Genomic DNA, 19,941 nt, shown 5'->3' on the forward strand with positions numbered 1-19,941 from the left:
GCTTCAGCTCATTTGGGGGGTGATGGGAGAAGAAAGCACTTGGCCATGGTACTTGCTGGTGTTACTTAAATGCCTCACATGTCCACCTGGAAAGTTCCTATTCACTCCCCCAGGAAGCCTTCTCACCCTCCCGCCTCGGGCTGGGTTAGGGGCCTGCCTCTATGCTCCCATGGGTCCCTAGATGCTGCCATAAACCACGTGTCTACATCTATCTGCCATGTGGGACTGTGAGATTCCTGAGGGCAGAGACTGTGTCTGAGGCACAGAGGTGGTGCCAGGAAATCTGTGACAGTCAGAAAGGAACAAATCCCTGAGAACGGTGGGTCCCTGCACTGCCCCACCTTGGACACTGTCAGGCTCCAAATGCCTGTGTACGGGAATGGGGTGGACTGTACCTAACTCCACAGCACAGAGAGTGGGAGATGGAAGAGAAAGCTCTCAGCCCTCTGCCAGGGTCTCAGTCAAATCCCACTCATTTTCGTGTCAGCAAAGATATAATTTCTGCTCTAAGCCATGAGGACTGAGGTTCCTCTCTCTAGAGCGACTGACCTGGGTCCCCAACTTTCACCACCAAGGACCCCAAGGGTAAAACAGTACACCAAATGACTGCTAGGCACACATTTACTTTATTATGAGCGGGGGCTTTGGGGCCAAATGTCTGTACAGCATCCTGCTCTGGAAACTAGACCAAGAATCCCCTTTCCTGAGCCCCTAAGCAGAGACAGGCAAGACTACAACAGCAGCTACCCAGGGAGGCAGACAGGAAATTCGACAGTTCTGTTTCTTACATCATAATCCACACTCTCCCCGCTAAGAGCTCTAACACCCAGCATGGACATTTAAATCTGTCCTGCCAAAACTGGACTTTGATCTTGACCTTCTTAGAGTTGCTCCTCTGGAATTAGGGGAGTGGCGGGCTCTGTAATACCCTTAGTCAGGGTATGTAGACAATGAGTGCTCCCTCATGGATAGTCAAATCAGTAGCTCTGGTCCTGAAGAGAGGGTGTCCCACGTTCTTAGGAGCACTGGGGAGAGACTGGCCGGCCTATCAGGGGACCAACAACCACCCAGCCTTGGCCACCCCTGTCTGGAGGTGCTGTGGCTGCAGCAGATCCCTGGACCCAGCCCCAGCCCTCACAGGGCCTGCACCAGCACCAGGAGGCTCATGATCAGGGCCATGAAGAAGAAGATGCCCAGGAAGAAACGGTCCATCACACGGGCCAGGCGCTTCCAGTCCTCGTGGCGGCGCTGGGCAGCCCGGTGGCTGCGGAAGGTGTTGGCAATGGTGGCTACATGGTGCAGTAAGGCTTCCTGGTGGCACAGACAGTGTGGCTCATGGCAAGGGGCTGCTTGTGAGCCAGCTGCTCCCTCAGGAGGCTGGGGGCTAGGGGATGACTTGGGTGGCTTGTGCTGCCCACAGGACTCCCCTCTTTCCCGCACGCACAGGCCCCGGGCCAGGTGTCCCAGCAGGAGGGCCCGAGCCCAAGCTGGCACTGGGCGGGCACTGGGACCACAGTAATGTAGGTTCATGATAAGGATGGTGAGTGCCGTGGAGAATGTGACCATAGTCATAGTGGCCATGTAGTACTTCCCTGCAAGAGAGAGAGCCAATTGGGCCCAAAACAAAAACTTGTGGGTCCTGAGCTTCCCAGCCACCTCTGCACAAATGGGAACAAACCCACCATGAGGCACTCAGGACCCTCCAAACCCAACGGAGAAAGCAGGAAGGAGGTAAGGGCCAAGTTCTCCCCATCCCTCATTCCTACAAGTGGGTTGTCAGAAGCTGTCTGCTCCCTAATTGTTGCCCTGGCCGCTGGAGGTTGCACTCACACACAACCCATGAAAGTCACACTCCCAAATAGTTATGGGCACGGTCTGACGCAAGATGCTGATCCTCTCTGTACAACTGGGATAAAAAGAGAACCTATGTCATAGGTTCGTGGTGATGCTTACTTGAGTTAATAAATATCAAATGCTTGGGGGAGCGCCTGGCACACAGAGAGCACTCAATATGTTTTGCTTATTATGATCTGGGGACAGCGACGCTTCTCCATCAAGGTCTTGAGAAAAGACCACCTCCTTCCCGGCCCTAGCAGCGAGAGATGCTATCCCCAGAAGGGGCCTTCTTTCCCCTCAATCTCAAAATGGGGCCATGCTCCAGTGTACCGCCTCTCATGCACTGAAGCGGGGGCCCCTCTGCTGACTCCGGCCCTGTCCCGGCTCCCCGCCCCTGCACCGGTGGACACCCACGCGCATCACCCGGGGAGGGCACGGGCTCTCCCCACGCCCGGCCGGCTCACCGATTAGCGGCACGCTCTCGGCAGGCGGCATGCTCTCGGCCAGCAGCAGCTGGAACACGGTGAGCGCCAGCAGCACGGTGACGCCGAGCGACACCTTCTCGCCGGAGTCTGCGGGCAGGTGGAAGGCGAGCGGCGCGAGCAGCGAGATGAGCACGCAGGGCAGCAGCAGGTTGCACACGTAGGCGGCGGCGCGGCGGCGCAGCAGCAGCGTGAAGGTCACGTCGGGGTAGGGCTCGGAGCAGCAGCCGTAAGTGAGCACGCGCCGCCGCGCCGGCATGCCCAGCACGCGCCACTCCACGTTCTCCACGAAGTCCGCCAGGCTGGCGGCGGCGCCGCGCGCTCGCACGTCCAGCTGGTGCCCGCCGTGCGTCCACGAACCGAACGTCAGGCCGCAGCGCTGCGCGTCGAACGGGAAGGCAGACACGTCCACGCGGCACGAGCTGCGCGTGATGGCCGGCGCGTCCCAGCGCACCGCGCCGTCGTGCCGCACCACCACGTTGGTGCTGGCCGAGGCCGGCGGCTGCGCGTCCGCCCTGCAGGCAGGCGGGGTAGAGCTCACTGAGGCTGCAGTGGCCGGAGGAGCTGTCCCGGAGCCGCGGTGGCCAGACCCGACCCCCTGAAGGGACTCTGTGACTAGATCCGCGCTAAGCCCACAAAGCCGCTGGGGGCAGCACTGAGGATGGAGTGTGCCCAGAGAGGAACCTGTACCTTTGGAGGCCTAGAAGGGGTGGCGCCTGAAGGGCCCAGAAGGTACACAGATCTAGCCCAGGGCAGGGTAAAAATTCCCTTGCAGAACCTGTAGGGAGCTCTGGGCCCCATAGTGTCTTCCCTTGGGGATCATCTGCAAAACTCGTGGAGGGGCCTCAGGGAAAGTGTGCAGACCATGTGTTGGCTGGGAGATACAGAACTGGTCAAAGAGACATTAAAAATAAAATGCTCCTGCGGGCTAAGCCTTGGAGGAAAGAGACCCTTACAAAGGCGCTTGGGGAGCCCTGAGAGACACAGAGCTGGCCTGGAAGAGTGGAGTGTGCCATAGAGCGGCACTTGTGTCCCAGGCATCTCTCTTGGAGAGACACAGAACCGGCCCTGGACCACACAGTGGGTTCCCAAGAGACATTAGGCTGGTTTGGCCTGGTGCAGCCTAAAGTGGGAGTGCCTTGCAGGGGCTTTGAGCTCCTGGTATCTTAGAAGGGTCCTGGGGAAAGCTTCTAGGGCAGCATAGCAACCAGGTCAGTGGTGAGGAGGGGGGATTAGGCATATCCAGGGATAGGGGCAACTCTGGTGAGGGGTAGAAGGGAGGGCAGTACTTGTTATAGAGTACGATGTCTGGCCGCCACACAAGACTGCTGGGGATACGGATGGCATCCAGGCCACCGTAGACATCAGGGTCCCATCGTAGGTAGGCATCTGTCCACTCCTGCCGGATCCACAGGTACAGGGTCAGTACTTGGTTCCGCTCATCCTAGTGGGGGCAGGGAGTGGGCACAGATGTGGACACATATATTTGCATACCCTCTCATTTGCACTCGCTCACCTATAGCGCTCTGGTCAGCATCCACAAACCCAACTTGCCCACACAGTCCAGTTCCCACCCAGGCCTGACCTTGCTATGTGACTTCTTCTCTTCTCTGGGCCTCAGCTTCATCAGCAGTTATATAATCCCTGCTTAGTGGGGATTCAGTAAAGTCAAGTGTGCAAAGTGGTGGGCACCAAGAGTTAGTACCCAATAGTAACTTTTATCATTGTTAATAATTAACATTTGCACAAAAAGGGTGGTGGCTGCGGAAGGTACTGCACCCATTAAAAAAATAAACATTTACAGAAAAAGAATTGCTTGGAGGATAATCCCACCCTCTCCTCCTTTTGTTCCTTGACGCTGTTACAGGTAAACACTCCACAGCTATACCACCACCATAACGCACCATGTCGATGATCTGGGACAGCGTCACCTCCAGGGTCACATTCAGAGTCTGGTCTGTGTCTGCCACAGGTCTCAGGGCACTTGTGTAGTTGGCAAAGAGGTCACGGAACAGCTTGTAAGCCAGCCTGCCCTCAGCTCCCAAGCACTCTGGGGGATCAGGAAGAAGGGTTGTCCATCTGTGACCCTAGTCTGGGGACCTCTGCTCACACCCTCCACTCCCAAGGCTAGAGCCCTATCACCTACTCCACTGTCTCACAGCCTTCTGAATGGGTCTCCGCTGTCTGCCCTCTGTCACTCTAGCTGTGGCTCCAGTTCCTCCCTGGGCTGCCTCCAGGGACAGATGAGGTAAAGGCCATAGAGTGGATTGGTACTATCTTCTGGAGCAAGGCTGACAAATTTCTTCCCCTTCCCTTTCCTTCCTGGGACCTGGATTCTGCTTGCCCTGCCGCGGATGCTAGAGGGACCCAAATAGCCCACAGGAGTCCAAACTTTCATCCAGGCATGCCTCCCCACGCCCCACTCCAGTCTCTCAAACCTCTTTCTACTTCTCCATCTGCACTGCAGTTGGTTTTCAAAGCTTCTGATACTATGGGACACTCCCCCCTTCTGAAAACACACTCTTCCCTGGGCTTTCCTGACACACATTTTCTTCAGTCCCTGACTTAAGTATTGTTCCCCAGAATCCTGTCCTTGGCTGCTCTCTCGTTTTACTTCAGCTCAAATTTTTCTCCTGAGCTCCAGACCCGTATATACTGCAATGTGCTCCTGAATTTCTTACAAACACCTTAAACTCTGCAGGTCCAAAATAGGAACTCACTTCTTATACCCCTGCTCTTAGCCTGTGTTCCCTGTCTCAGCAAACAGCACCCCAGTGACCTCAGTCAGAAACCTGGGAATTATCCTTCCCTTTTCCCCCTCCCTCCTCTTGCTGCAAAAGCCAACCTCCAAATCTTGTCAGATAATTCAAATCCCCCAAATTTTGTTAAACATCTCTTGAATCCATCCTCTCTAGCTTGGACCACAAGAGAAACAGGCTCCCCTCTGCCCCCTTTCCGTCCCCAGGCTCACCTTCCTCTACCCGGCTCCACACTTCCAACAGATCAAGCTTTTAAACATGCACATCTGACCAGGCAGTGGCTCCCCACTGGCTGCATGATAAAGCACTGGCCTGGCCTTCAGGCCCATCACCTGGCCCCTCTGACTTTTCCAGCCCTATCTCTGGAAGCTCCCCACTCACCGTCCCACCCTAGCCAGGCATGTCTCCTCTCCCCCTCTTTAGCACCCCTTCCTCCATACTCCCTGGATAGAGAGCTTGTTCTCAGCGCAGGTGCTGAGGAGAAAGATACAGACCATGCGGAGAGAGATCTGGGGAGGACAGGAATACCAGTGAGGCCAGGAGAGGCCAGGGCTGGTTTACTGAACATCATACCTGGAGGGAGTAGGAACAGGAGCAGAAGGCTCAGGCTGAGGTGGTGGCTCCCGGGCCCCATGGCCCAGCCACAGCAAGAGGTGGGGCCAGTCTCTGGGTGTGAGGCTTCCTGGCCAGACCTAGGGCAAAATCAGGCCCAGCTGGCAAGATGGTGTGGCCAGTACCTAGAAGTCAGAAGTAAGACTGAGATCTCTGGTGGGTCCACCCACCCTCCAGGGAGCCCTGTAGCCCTTCCAGTTATCTGACCCTCCTATTTGTACCTGCCCTTGGATTTCAGTACTTGGTCCTTGGCATCTGTTGTTTCTCCTCTGCTGGTCCTTGCCTCTTCTGGCCCCTGCCCGCTTACCTTTTACTGTCTCTATTTCCTTTTGTCTTTCTCTCTCTAACTATTTCTTGGTCTCTCTGCCTTCCTGACTCTGGTCTTCCTCTGTCTGCCTCTTTCCAATCTCTCTCCTTTTCTCCTACTTCTATTTCATCCCACCTTTTCTCCTCCCTCCAGTCCTGCACACCTGGAATCTAGGTGTGCCTGTTGCTCTCTCAGCAGAACAAGGGACAGGGATTTTATCAGCCCTGAGGGGTCTAAGGCACAGGAGTGGGGGGGGCCCTCTTTGGTCTTCTCATTAGCTTAATTGCAGGGTTGGGACACCTGTGCCCATGGCAACAGAGTAACTGAAACTGACACCTCAGGCCTCTGGGACCTGAATTATTCAAACACTGTAAAGCAGCACCCAGGCTCAGCTGGGGCCCATCCTGGGGGGTTGGAAAGACAGGTATGCTGGGGTCAGGATCTGTGGAAGACTAGGGCTTAAGGGTGTGAGGGACCGGGTGTGGATGGGCAACTGTCCTCCCAGCTCTGCCATTGCTTGAGGTCTGGAGGCTCCCTTTAGATCAGTAGCTCTCCTCCCAGTGAGGGACTGAACACGTCAGGCTAGGCACCATGTACCAGGCAAGCTGTCCCCTCCTGGTGGGAGTGGTGCTGAGCCTTGGGCCACTCCAGGTGGCCCCACAGAGCAGGAGATGCAGCCCATATCCTTTCCTCAGAGTCTCTACAGCTGTCCAATCTGAGCCTCAGTTTTTGTTCTGCCCAAGCACCGTGGGCAGTATGGGGTAGTAGGGAAAGCATTTGCTTTAGAATTACTTTCAACTCTGTCTTAGGAGCTCTCTGACCTGGGTAAGATATTGAAACTCTGGGTTTCAGTTTTCTCCATCTGGAGAATGGGATTAACAGTACTCACCTTGCAAGTTGTAAGGATTAAATGAGATAATCCCATAATGCAGGGCAAGGGTCCAGCATGGTGCCTAAAGGTGCAGCAGGCAGTCACCAGTATTTACACTATGGTCCCAGTGAGTCAGGATATCTTCAGGAACACAGATTTAGATTCACAGGTATTTATTGTGCACAACATTTTTTATTACTTTTGTCCAAGTTGGCCAGTTGCCTGACTGACAGCTACACATACTTCCCTGGCAATCATATCCATGGCCATGACCTTAGGTATCATGGATACACTAGCGATTCCCTTCTCTTTCTACAGCCCGGTCCCCAGATGCTTATATCCAACCACCTTCCCAATATCTCCCTCTGGATGTTGCATAAGCATTTCAAAATGAAATGTTTCACAAAATCCAACACTCACTCCTACTAAAAACTCTCAGCAATCTAGGAATAGGGGGGAACTTCCTCCACTTGTTAAAGAACTACTACAAAAAAAAACCCCTTATGGCTAACATCATACTTAATGGTGAGAAAGTAGAAGCTTTCCCCCTAAGATCAGAACAAGGTAAGGATGTCTCCTCTTACCACTCCTATTCAACGTTATATTGAAGTCCTAGTTCATTCAATAAGACAAGAAAAGGAGATAAAAGATATACAGATTGGGAAGGAAAAAATTAAACTGTTAGCAAATTATATGATCGTTTATATAGAAGATCCCAAAGAATCCACAAAAAAAAAAACTACTGAAACTAATAAGTGATTATAGCAAGGTTACACAATACAAAGTTAATATACAAAAGTCAATTGCTTTCTTATGTGCCAGCAATGAACAATTAGAATTTGAAATTAAAAACACATTACCATTGAAATTAGCACCAAAAAAATACTTAGGAATAAATCTCACAAAATATGTACAAGATCTATGAGAAAAACTACAAAATTCTGATGAAATGAAAAAAAAAGAGGTAAATGAAAATTCAATATTCATGAATAGAAGACTCAAAATTGTCAGTTCTTTCCAACTTGATACGTAGATTCAATGCAATCTCTTTCAAAATCACACAAGCGATTTTATGGATATCAACAGATTCTAAAGTTTATATGAAAAAGCAGGCTGGGCGCGGTGGCTCACGCCTGTAATCCTAGCACTCTGGGAGGCCGAGGTGGGCAGATCGTTTGAGCTCAGGAGTTCGAGACCAGCCTGAGCAAGAGCGAGACCCCATCTCTACTAAAAATAGAAAGAAATTATATGGACAGCTAAAAATATATATAGAAAAAAAAATTAGTCGGGCATGGTGGTGCATGCCTGTAGTCCCAGCTACTCGGGAGGCTGAGACAGGAGGATCGCTTGAGCTCAGGAGTTTGAGGTTGCTGTGAGCTAGGCTGACGCCACGGCACTCACTCTAGCCTGGGCAACAGAGTGAGACTCTGTCTCAAAAAAAAAATAAATAAATAAAAATAAAAATAAAGAAAAAGCAAAAGACCCAGAATAGCCAATACAATACTGAAGAAGAAGAGCAAAGTTGGAGGACTGACACTGCCCAACTTCAAGACTTACTATAAAGCTACAGTAATCAAGACAATGTGGTATTGGTAAAAGAATGGACACATAGATCAATGGAACAGAATAAAGAGTCCTGAAATAGATCAACAAATATAGTCAATTGATCTTTTTTTTTTTTTTTCAATTGATCTTTGACAAAGGAGGAAAGACAATTCAATGGAGAAAGGATGGTCTTTTCAACAAATTATGTTGGAACAACGGGCTATCCAGAACAAAACCAAAAACTGAATCAACATAAATTTTACACATCTTTCACAAAAATTAACTCAAAATAGATCATAGAACTAAATGTAAAATGCAAAACTACAAAACTTTTAGAAGATGACATAGGAGAAAATCTACGTGACCTTGGGTTTGGCAAATGAGTATTTTAATTTTTACTTATTTATTTTTGAGACAGGGTCTCGCTGCTCTGTTGCCCAGGCTGGAGTGCAGAGGCGCAATCATAGCTTGCTGCAGCCTTGAACTCCTGGGCCTAAGTGATCCTCTTGCCTTACCCTCCCAAGTAGCTGGGACTACAGGTGTGTGCCCCCACACCAGCTAATTTTAAAATTTTTTGTAGAGATGGGGTCTTCCTATATTAAAGAAAACAAACAATCCAATTACAAAATTAGACGGAAGAAGATATACAGATGGCATTAATGGATTAACAAAACATGGAATATCCATAAAATGGAATATTACTTAGTTATAAAAAGTCATGAAGTACTTTAACATGCTACAACATGGATGAACCTGGGAAACTTTATGCCAAGAAGCCAGACACAAAGTCCCCATTTTGTATTCCATTTACGTGAAACATACATAAATAGGCAAATCCATAGAGAGAGAAAGTAGGTTATTGGTTCCCAGCACATGGAGATGGAGAATTGGGAAAACTGCCAACAGAAATGGGGTTAACTTAGGGAGGAATGGAAATGTTTTGGAACTAGTGGTGTTGGTTGCACAATAGTGAATGTACTAAAAACCACTACAGTGTACACTTTAAAATGGCGAACTTTGTATTATGTGAAGTATATCTAAATTTTGAAAGTGCTACCAAACTTTTGAAAAATGGGTAAAGAATTTCTCAAAAAAGATTGACAAGATACACATTTCTCAAAAAAAGATATACAAGTGGCCAATGAGCACAAAAAAAGATGCTCAACGTTGTTAGTCATCAAGTGTCTTAGTCCATTTTGGCTATTATAACAAAATATCATACACTGGGTAGCTTATAAACAACAGAAATTTATTTCTTACAGTTTTGGAGGCTGGCAAATCCAAGATCAAGATACCAGCAGATTCAGTGTCTGGTGAGGGCCTGTTTCCTGATTCCACAGATGGCACCTTCCCGCAGTGTCCTCACATTGTGGAAAGGGCAAGGTAGCTTTCCGGAGCCTCTTTCATCAGGGAATCAATCTCATTCATGAGGTCTCCACCATTATGACCGAATCATCTCTCAAAGGCCTTACCACCTCACACCACCACATTTGTGATTAGGTTTCAACATACGAATTTGGGGGTGGGGGCACAAACATTCAGACCATAGCATCAGAGAAATGCAAATTAAAAACACAAGTAGATGCTGCTTCACATCCACTAGGATGGCTATAACCAAAATGATAAACAATAAGTCCTGGTGAAGATTTGGAGAAATCAGAACCCTCATACGTTGCTAGTGAGAATGTAAATTGGTGCAGCCACTTTTGAAAAGTTTTGCATAGACTGAGTTTCCATATGTCCCAGCAATTTCACTTCTAAGTGCAACGAAGAAATGAAAATATGTCCACACAGAAACTTGTACAAGAATGTCCATACCAGCATTGTTTATAGTAGCCACAAAATAGAAACATGGAAACAATACAAATGTCATTCAACTGATGAAAAAATGGGCAAGTGGTGTGTGCCTGAAGTCCCACCTACTCGGGAGGCAGATAGAGGAGGATCACTGGAGCCCAAGGGTTCAAGGTTGCAGTGCTCTCATGATCATGCCTGTGAAATGCAATTGCACTCTGGCCTGGGCAACATAGCAAGATCCTGGCTCTTAAAAAAAGAAGTTGTAAAATGGATTATTACTTGACTATAAAAAGGAACAAAGTACTGATACATGCTACAACGTGATTGAACCTTGAAATATTAAGTGAAAGAAGCCAGTCATACGATCACATACTGTGTGATTCCCTTTATTCAAAATGTCCAGAATTGGCAAAATCTATAGAGACTAGAAGTAAATTAGTGGTTATTAAAATTTAGGCCTGGGAAGATTGGGGGATAATGGCTAAAGGCTTCAGGGTTTTGAGGGGTTATGAAAATATTCTAAAACCGATTGTGATGGTCGTTGCACAACTCTGTGAATATTGCCAAAATAACTGTATATATCAAATGGGTAATTGTATGACATGTGGATTATATCTCAATAAACTGTTACCAAAAAAGTCATAACCTATCATGAGTGAGAGTTAGCTGAATACCCAAGGTTCCATAGCACATATCAACAACAGTGGACCTAGGATTTGAACATAGATAGTTGCAGTAAGGAGTTCATCCCTTTCTATACTACAACTATACTGACTCATTTAAAAACAAAATAGAAGTATGCATAATACAATTTAAGAAATAAAATGGATTAACCAGATGCAGTGGCTCACACTTGTAATCCCAGCACTTTGGGAGGCCCAGGTGGGAGGATTGCTTGAGGAGTTCAAGATCAACCTGGGCAATAAATATAGCAGAGACCCTGTCTCTACAAAAAATAATTAACCAGGTGTGGTGGCATGTCCAAAATAAATAAATAAATAAGTAAATATGTAAGGGTGACTTAGTAGAAATGCAATAATTGAGTTTAGGAATTATGGTTAATTTTTTTAAGCATGACAACAGTATAATTGTTTATAAAAACACACTTGTTAGAAATGCTTGGGTATTGATGAGTGATTGCCTCAGGAATACCAGTGTGGGGTGGGTAGGAGTAAGAATGCGAGAAAACATGAAGACAGACAGGAAAATTCGACAGATGTTGAATGGGTTCATTACACTATTTTACTTGTGTGGGGGTGAAAACACAATACAAGGTTTAAGGGTGGGTGTGGTGGCTCACACCTGTAATCTCAGCACTTTGGGAAGCCCAGGTGGGAGGATCAGTTTGAGGCCAGGAATTTGAGACCAGCCTGAGCAACACAGCAAGACCCCATCTCCACAAAAATAAAAATAAAAATAAACTGACCAGATGTCATGGTGCACACCTGTAGTCCTAGCTACTCAGGAGGCTGAGGCAGGAGCATCACTTGAGCCCAGGAGTCTGAGGTCATTGCACTCCAACCTAGGTGATAGAATGAGACCCTGTCTCTAAAAAAACATCTACTCCAGCATGCTGCTGAGAAAATTAGTTATTTTGGATGTTGTAACAAGGTTGTGTCTTACACAGCAGTTGAGTCTTGAGAAAACTGGTTTCTGCTTTATATTTCTGAGAAATTAAAGCATGGTTTTCTTTTTATTTCCATGGGATTTTGGAATGTAGAAGAGATTGTTCATCACTTTTACCTTGAACTGGAAGTCTGTTCCCTATGATGCCATATGGCTTCTATGATAAACATTTGATTTAGAGCTTTTTTTAATATAAAGAAAATAATACTTGCTCTAAGAGGAAATACTGCACAAATTCACAATTCTTATCACTGTTAAAGGATAACCATTTCTATAGCACACTCACTTACCGAAAAACTCCTCTGGTGAGGAAAGGTCAGGAATTCTTTGCTAGAAGTCCCACAATGCTGTGACTCACTCAGGATAACACAGCAAAAGTCAGTAACGGAGGGGAGATTCCCAGCTGAGCAACACTTATCCTCAGGGACCAGCCACAGGGGCAGGACCACTCTGCTTTCTCATATCTGAAGTCCCTGATGTCCCAGAAGTCTTTGGCTTAATTCTAATTGGAATTTGCTAACATCTTCAGTTTGACAAATCAAAATAAGATCTGAATAGTACTCATGTTGGTCATTTGATACCTCTCAAAAACAGCTCTCTATGAAGCAGCAACAAAAGGGATCATTACCATGTTTATGCAAAGGAATCTGAGTTTAGAAAAGTGAGGTGTCAGCCAAGGTTTAAAAACAAAAAGCACCAGAATAGTAGAGCAAGGAGACTTTCCACAGTAATCATATTCTATTGGGCACTTTCAGACCTCAACTGGGAATCTATGTGCATAAATATATGTACAGTAGTCAGTATCAATCAATAATCAACTCCCTTGCCCCCAAATATGTCCCTATAAATATAGTCTTTGGGCTGCTCTGTATCTCAGTTTAGCACCAAATTGTTCTCTCTTTAACCCATGTGGCCTGTCTTCATTTAGACTGCAAATTTAAAAACACGCTACAATCAAACAATGCCACCATAAAAGATCCTTGGGGCAAGAAGGCTCAAAAATACAAAGGGAAAGCCAATACCAGGAATGCTATAAACATTTATTTATTTATTTTTTAAGAAAGTAGCTTCAGAAAAAGAGGAAAATAATCTAGATCATTTATTTATATATATATATTTTTTAATAAAAACCTTTACATAATCTTCATGCATAAAGACCCCGGGGTGGCCATATTGCCTGTGACAGCTGTAGCACGAACTGTCTTAGGACATTACCTGGGGCTCCCCCATAGCTGGCAGCAGTATAGCCAAAGGCCCTCTGCCTGCACCTAAAGCCCAGCTGTTTGCCTGCCTCAGTGATGGTTTTACCTTCTGGGAGGGAAGATAGAGGGTGGAAAATGCTTTGGGACTAATATGGGAAGAACAGGGAGGGATACCCAACCTGCCATTTTTTATCCAAACTCTTTAGGCAAATCCAGAGTCCCAGAAAGATGACTGAAAACCAGGGATGAAACCAAATTCTGGGAGCTTCCCAGAGACATGTGATATGTGACCAAGGGCTGCTGCACATGGTAGTAGGGAAGGTATGGTGTTCATGGAACATTCAAGGCAGGAACAAAACGAGTCTCAAAGATGGATCGCTCCATGGCAGGTACTTACTTCTACCCTAAATGTGTTGGAAAGACCTTGTTGTTTCCTAACTCAGGCCAACCCTCTTTGGCTCCAAAACTCAGTGTTAACTAACCAAGCTACTTAAAAGACAGATTCCCATTCCTCCTTTGGATAGTTCACCTACTAAGGAAGGACAGTCCTAGACCAACACATTTGTCCCATAACCTGTCTCACTTCTCTATAGTATAAAAGGGCTGGTAGGAGTAGGGTAGAGCAGGTTGGCACAGTGGGTTCCCAAGATCCAGAATGGCTGGGAATGGAAAAGGATTCCCTGGTTTTCTGGGGATTCTGCCAAAGGAGCTTTATTGACCCTTTTTGAAAAGAGAAAAAAAAAAAAACCAATGGTCTTGAGGATGGTAAAAGAAGACTTGTCTCCTTTTTCGGGTTCTAGAAGCCCTTATGCTGTGTTCAGTATTAAGAAAAGCCCTGAACAACTGGAGGAAGGGAGAGTGGATTCCATAGCCCAACCCAGAGAATGGCGAACAGTGCCAATCAAAACAATGCAGAGGACCTCTGTGTGGTGAGTGTGAACGGACATGTGAGTGTGGTGCGAAGAGCCTGGTGCTCACTGGCTCCCAACAGTCAGTTCTCGAAGATAGGACTGTGTGAGGCTGCGCAGTTCCTCCAAGGCGTAGTCCTCAGGCATGGGGAGCCGGCCAATGTGGGGAGCCAACAGGCGCAAAGGGACTTGCTGAGGGTCTGGTGTTGAATCGGAGGTTGTATCAGGACCGTGCTGCAGACTTAGTACCACACGCAGCAGGTTGGCTACACGTTTGGCCATGTCTAGAGAGAAAAAGTGGAGTGAGGACCAAGGATGGGGGTGGGGTGTAATATTCATAAAGACAGGAAGCAAACAGGCAGGAAGTGGGGAGAAGCTGGAGGTATACCTGACTGAGCTAGGCGATCCTTGGCATTGTAACACTGGATCTGCTCTATCCGGTTGCACAGTGAAGTCACTTTAGTGTGTAACTGCTCCAGCTCATAACCTGAGCAATCCATCTACAAAGAAGCAAAGAAACTAATTAACCCAAGAGGAGTTCCCATCACTCCAATCCTACCCATAGATTACACAAAACTCTGAAACAGTGAAGTGAGAGAGGGGAAAACCCAAGAAGCTGGTGCAGTGCCATGCAACTACCATCTAGCCTAGTAGTTGAGGACAAGGCACTCAAGCAGCAGTAATTCACAACAGGAAGGTAACAGTGTACGAAGCCTTGAACTAGGCAAGTCTTTAGATCATGATTCATGAACCACGTAACTAGCAAGCATTAACGTGGCACCAAAAATCTAGATAAATCTGGATTTAGAGAGATGATGTGACTTAAGAGCACACAAGTAGTAAAAAATGGAGCCCAAACTAGCATTTACTTTAGGTCTCCTGACTCCAAGGTCATAGCCCTCTTTAAAACACCGCAGGCCCTCTTCTCACCCTGTATGTTCTCCCTGTGTTGTGATCTACTCCTGTGACTCCAATTTTTATCAATATGCTCATGATTCCTCAATCTTCCATTCCCTTCCCCAGGGCCACTGCCCTGGTTCAGGTCACCACTACTTCTCACATGAAATATCTTAAGAGCTTGATCATACTACCTTCAGTGTCATCCTCTCTATAGCCAATTTGGTACCATTCTGTAGCCAGAGTGATTTTTCAAAAAAACAAATCTCTGTTTTTATCCATTACTTATATTTTCCAGCAGCATCTTACCCCATTTGTCTCAAATATGACTCTTGGTATGTCCTCTCTCAAACTCTTACAATGAAACAAACACCTTATTAAGTCTCTCATCATTTCCTTTTTTCAAAATGGCTCACTCAAGCCTTCTAAGAAATGTATCTCATTAAATCCACTTTTGGGAGGTTTTGTAGAGTCTACCATTTAATGTTATACAAGTACTATCCTTTTCATTCACCAGAATTCAGTCTTTAAATAGACTTTATTTATTTATTTTTGGAGATGGCATCTCACAATATCACCCAGTCTGGTCTTAAACACCTGGGCTCAAGTGATCCTCCCACCTCATGCTCCTGAGTAGTGTGAGCCATCATGCCCAGCTGTACATTGTCTTTAAAAGGTGATGAACAAGGTAAGACAAGGTTTTTTGCTCTCATGAAACTCATGAAACTGATATAAAATAAATAAGGAAATACCAGATAGTAATAAATCCTGAAGAATCACAAGCCATGCAGACAATCTAAACAGGCTGATGTGGTAGAGAGAAACTGGACGGCTACTTCAGACTTGGGAACCAAGAGAGGCTTCCGTAAGGTAGTCATATCTAACTTGAGAACTGATTAACAAGGACAGGGCCAAACTTTTCAGGCAAGGAGAACAGCTAAAACCCCTTAAGGTGGAAACTCAAAGAAGTTTACATGGTGAAATGTAAGGTAAGGAGGAGAATAGAATAAGATAAAACTGGAGAAGTTCTATACAGCACGAGATGTTAACATGGTGTTCACAGAATTAATAGGATCTGTGAACTTAGACTTGGAAAAAAATCAGATCTTGGCTGGGCGCGGTGGCTCACGCCTGTAATCCTGGCACCCTGGGAGGCTGAGGTGGGTGGATCGGGAGTTCGAAACCAGCCTGAGCAACAGTGAGACTCTGTCTCTACTAAAAAAACAGAAACAAATTATCTGGACAACTAAAAATATATAGAAAAAATTAGCCAGGCATGGTGGCGCATGCCTGTAGTCCCAGCTACTTGGGAGGCTGAGGCAGAAGGATTGCTTAAGCCCAGGAGTTTGAGGTTGCTGTGAGCTAGGCTGATGCCACAGCACTCTAGCCAGGGCAACAGAGTGAGAATCCGTCTCAAAAAAAAAAAAAAAAACCCAGAAAAAAATCGTATCTTTATTTTTTTACTAACTTTTAACTAAAAATTAGCATTTCATTTAATTATGATGTAGCTATTAACTACACTGTGACTTTGTTATCAACAAAAATCACAGCTTTTATATCATATTATAGTTATTATAGATCTTAAAATACAGTACTTCAACATTTATAGTAGTTAGTAGATCCACTGCTAGAGATTTGTCATTAAAGATGTTATTAAAGCCTATGTAACTATTCTGTAATTTTCTTTTTTTTGTTAAGAGATGGGGTCTTGTTATGTCACCCAGGCTGGAGTGTAGTGACTATCTGCAGGCATAATCCTAGTGCACAACAGCCTCAAACATCTGGGCTCAAGTGATCCTCTTGCCTCAACCTCCTGAGTGGCTGGGACTACAGTCGTGTGCCACTGTGCCTGGCCCACACATTTTTAATATTTTGATAAATGTATTTTGATATAATTAGTTTCCTTTGTAATCCTATGCATTTAAAAACATTATTCTTAGAAGAGATTCATCTATGGGCTTATTCACCAGACTGCTAAGGCGGTCCATGGCACAAAAAAAGTAAGACTTATTGATACAGAGCTTTATAAGACTGGATAAGGAACACTTTATTCTAAGAAAGATGAAAAGTCATTAGAAGGTTTTATACAAGAGTGAGAGAATATGATTTGTATACTAAAAAAGATCACTCTGATTGATGTATGGAAACGAATGCAGAGGAACAGGAGTAGAAGCAGGGAGATCAATTAGGTGGCTACTGTAGTAATTCTGGTGAGAGGTATTTGTGGCTTTACCACATCTACATGGCTCCATTCCTTTCCACTCCATACTCCAAAACCACTGACTCTATTAAAAGTTTCCTCGAAGCACTATATATAATCTCTCTGACCTCTGGATCTCTACTCACGCTGTTCCATCTGCTTGAGCACTCTTCCCTACTTTTGTTCCGTAAGAGCTCAGATGTCATTTCTAAAAAACTTTCCCAGATTCAGACTGGGTTAGGTGCTCCTTTTATTGCTGCTACTATATTGATAGTACTCTTTGCTTAATCTCTATGCTGATCATGCTACAGTAATTGTGGACTGACTTATATATTATCTCCCTCACCAAATTATTACTGTATGTACTGTTTACCTTTACATCCACTACAGTACTTTGCACAGTGAAATAACTGTCTCAGTAACTGGGTTGTGTAATGGATTAATCAATGTTCAATTAGAAAAGGGTTTCTTCGGAGATTATTTAGGGATGATACTCTTAATTCATCCTAAAAATACAGCAAACATTGAATTATACCTGTTGTGTGCCAGGTATTGTGCTAGGAGTTAGAACTTTAATGAGGATAATAACAGATAACAATTATTAAATGTTTAGTATATGAAAGGTACTGTGCTAAACAATTTATGTATATTATGTTTAATCTTTTTGTGCACCCTGGCAGAATATGCACTCTAATCTGTGCCATTGTCCACCCCATTCCCTGCTTTTCTTTAATCAAAGAAGTTAGTTAACTTGCTCAAGGTTATATTAGCTAGTGAATGTGAGAGCCATTGAATTGAACCTAAGACTCTTAATTCCAGAACATAGGTTTATTTTTTTATTTTTATTTCGTTGAGACAGGGTCTTGCTCTGTTGCTGAGGTTGAGGTCAGCGGTGATCATAGCTCACTACAGCCTCAAACTCCTGGGCTCTAATGATCCTCCTACCTCAGCCTCCTGAGGAGCTAGGTCTAAAGGTATGCACCACCACACCCAGCCTATTTAAAAAATTGTAGAGGTGGGGTCTCACTGTGATGCCCAGACTGGTCTTGAACTCCTGGCCTCAAGCAATCCTCCTGCCTTTACCTCCCAAAGTGCTGGAATTATAGGTGTCAGCTACCGTGCCTGGACTAGAACTTGAGCTCTTAGGCTCTATACTCTATTGCCTTTAACCTTAAAATAATGGCAACCTGGAGATGTGAATAAATAACTACAATATGGTCTGACAGGCAATATGCTAGTAGAAAAATGTACCAAGCATTTTGGTAGTAAAAAACAAAGTACAAATTAACTCTCTGGGGGGAAAAGGAGGGAGAAGTAGAGTTAACAGCAATCTAGATCTTAAAGGATGAATATAATAAATGTGCTAAGTAAAAAGTGGAATACAGTATGGTTTGCTGGAAACACCACAGGTAACTAAGTGTGAGTGGCGCAAGCTAGCAAGGCTGGGATGTGGAATATGAGTGGTAGGAATTAAGTCAGAAGTAAAAGGTAAAAGCCTCTAAAGGGACTTAAATCCTGTATTTATGAGTTTGTTTTTTGTGCTGTAAGCAAGCAATGGAGACCTATCTTATAACTATCAAGACCGACTCAACGCATTTTAATGAAGACTTATAAAAACCGTATTTGCAATTTTAAAACATGCAAAACAATTAGTGAAACTATTTTCCTCACCAAATCTCTGCTTTTACTCTATATCTCATCCCTGAGCTTCTCAAACTAGGGCAGAACAAGAGGATGGGGACTGCCTACAGATAAGCCTCCGGAATGTCTATTGCACATATTAGTTGGTAATAGTGTTTTAAAGTTTTAATACAGTTGTCAAAATAACTACATAAAATTAGCCTCATCAGAACTTGAAGCTCTGACTTAGGCGAAGCAAAGACGATATATGTAACCTAAACATTTGTACTCCCATAATATGCTGAAATAAAAAAATTAAAAAATAAAAATAAAAAAATAAAAAAGTCCCACCTGCTTTGACAGTGCTATCGCTGGCAATGAGTTTTTAAGTGTATACTAAGGCCTTTTGAGGTCTCTGAAAATTTAAGGGCCCGAGAAAAGGAAAACTAGGCAGTAGTTAAAGGAACTCAGGTACCTGTTGTATATGGTGGAGCATTTCAATGACCCGAATATAGTCCAGGTAAACAAGCCCAGATGTTTCCCAGTCCTGAATTAGGCTGCTGTGCTCTGGAGGTGCCAGGTCTTCTAAGAAACCCTTCAGGTAGTCATAGTTCTCATTAATGATGGCATCTGAAGAAACAAAATATTGAACACAATGTCTGCACAAGTGCATGGTTTCCAAATGGGCAGAGGACATGGCAGAAATCTAAGACAGGAAGGAAGGAAAAATAACGTTGGGCCAGACTTTAGAATTACAAGTAGATACAGGCATACCTCAGAGATATTGCAGGTTCAGTTTCAGGCCTTGGAAATAGAGCAAATATTGCAATAAAGCAAATCATACAAAATTTTCCCAGTGGTTTATATGCACTGGCTTCTCAGTGCATACAAAAGTTATGTTTATACTATACTGTAGTCTATTAGTGTACAATAGCATTATGCCTAAAAAGTACATACCTTAATTAAAAAATACTTTCTTGCTAAAAAATGCTAATGATCATCTGAGCCTTCAGTGAACTGTAATATTTTTGCTGGTGGAGGTCTTGCCTTGATGTTGATAGCTGCTGGTAGAATAGTAGCTGCTGAAGGTTGGGGTGGCTGTGGCAATTTCTTAAAATAAGACAACAATGAAATATGCTATATCCGTTGACTCTTCCTTTCATGACAGATTTCTCATGCTGTTTGATAGCATTTACCACACAGCAGAACTTCTTTCAAAATTGGAGTCAATCCTCTCAAACCCAACCACTGCTTTATTAACTAAGTTTATGCAATATTC

The 19,941-nt window shown here is 45.1% G+C and overlaps 2 protein-coding genes across 10 annotated transcripts in view; both read right to left on the minus strand.

The window, feature by feature from the left end:
• Positions 1-607: 607 nt before the first annotated feature.
• Positions 608-5,781, minus strand: CHRNA10 (cholinergic receptor nicotinic alpha 10 subunit). The gene is made up of 5 exons (XM_069469303.1): positions 5,651-5,781; positions 4,223-4,368; positions 3,608-3,762; positions 2,301-2,833; positions 608-1,592 (listed from the first exon to the last, which is right to left on the minus strand). The coding sequence occupies exons 1-5, from the start codon at positions 5,709-5,711 to the stop codon at positions 1,135-1,137; spliced, it is 1,353 nt and encodes a 450-aa protein (XP_069325404.1). The 5' UTR covers positions 5,712-5,781; the 3' UTR covers positions 608-1,134.
• Positions 5,782-12,854: 7,073 nt separating this feature from the next.
• NUP98 (nucleoporin 98 and 96 precursor) overlaps positions 12,855-19,941 on the minus strand; it is a 106,760-nt gene continuing 99,673 nt past the window's right edge. For 6 of the 9 annotated variants that reach the window (XM_069471078.1, XM_069471077.1, XM_069471079.1 and 3 more), the window contains 3 exons: positions 19,138-19,292; positions 14,334-14,445; positions 12,864-14,229 (listed from right to left, as the gene is read on the minus strand). In XM_069471078.1, the coding sequence (XP_069327179.1) occupies positions 14,012-14,229; positions 14,334-14,445; positions 19,138-19,292 (485 nt within the window). In that variant the 3' untranslated portion in view covers positions 12,864-14,011. Of the gene's footprint in view, positions 14,230-14,333; positions 14,446-19,137; positions 19,293-19,941 lie in introns of all 9 variants that reach the window. The other 3 variants (XM_069471074.1, XR_011233698.1, XR_011233699.1) reach the window with 3 other exon arrangements.

The sequence above is a fragment of the Eulemur rufifrons genome, chromosome 6, assembly GCF_041146395.1.
Source record: "Eulemur rufifrons isolate Redbay chromosome 6, OSU_ERuf_1, whole genome shotgun sequence".
Lineage (NCBI taxonomy): Eukaryota > Metazoa > Chordata > Mammalia > Primates > Lemuridae > Eulemur > Eulemur rufifrons.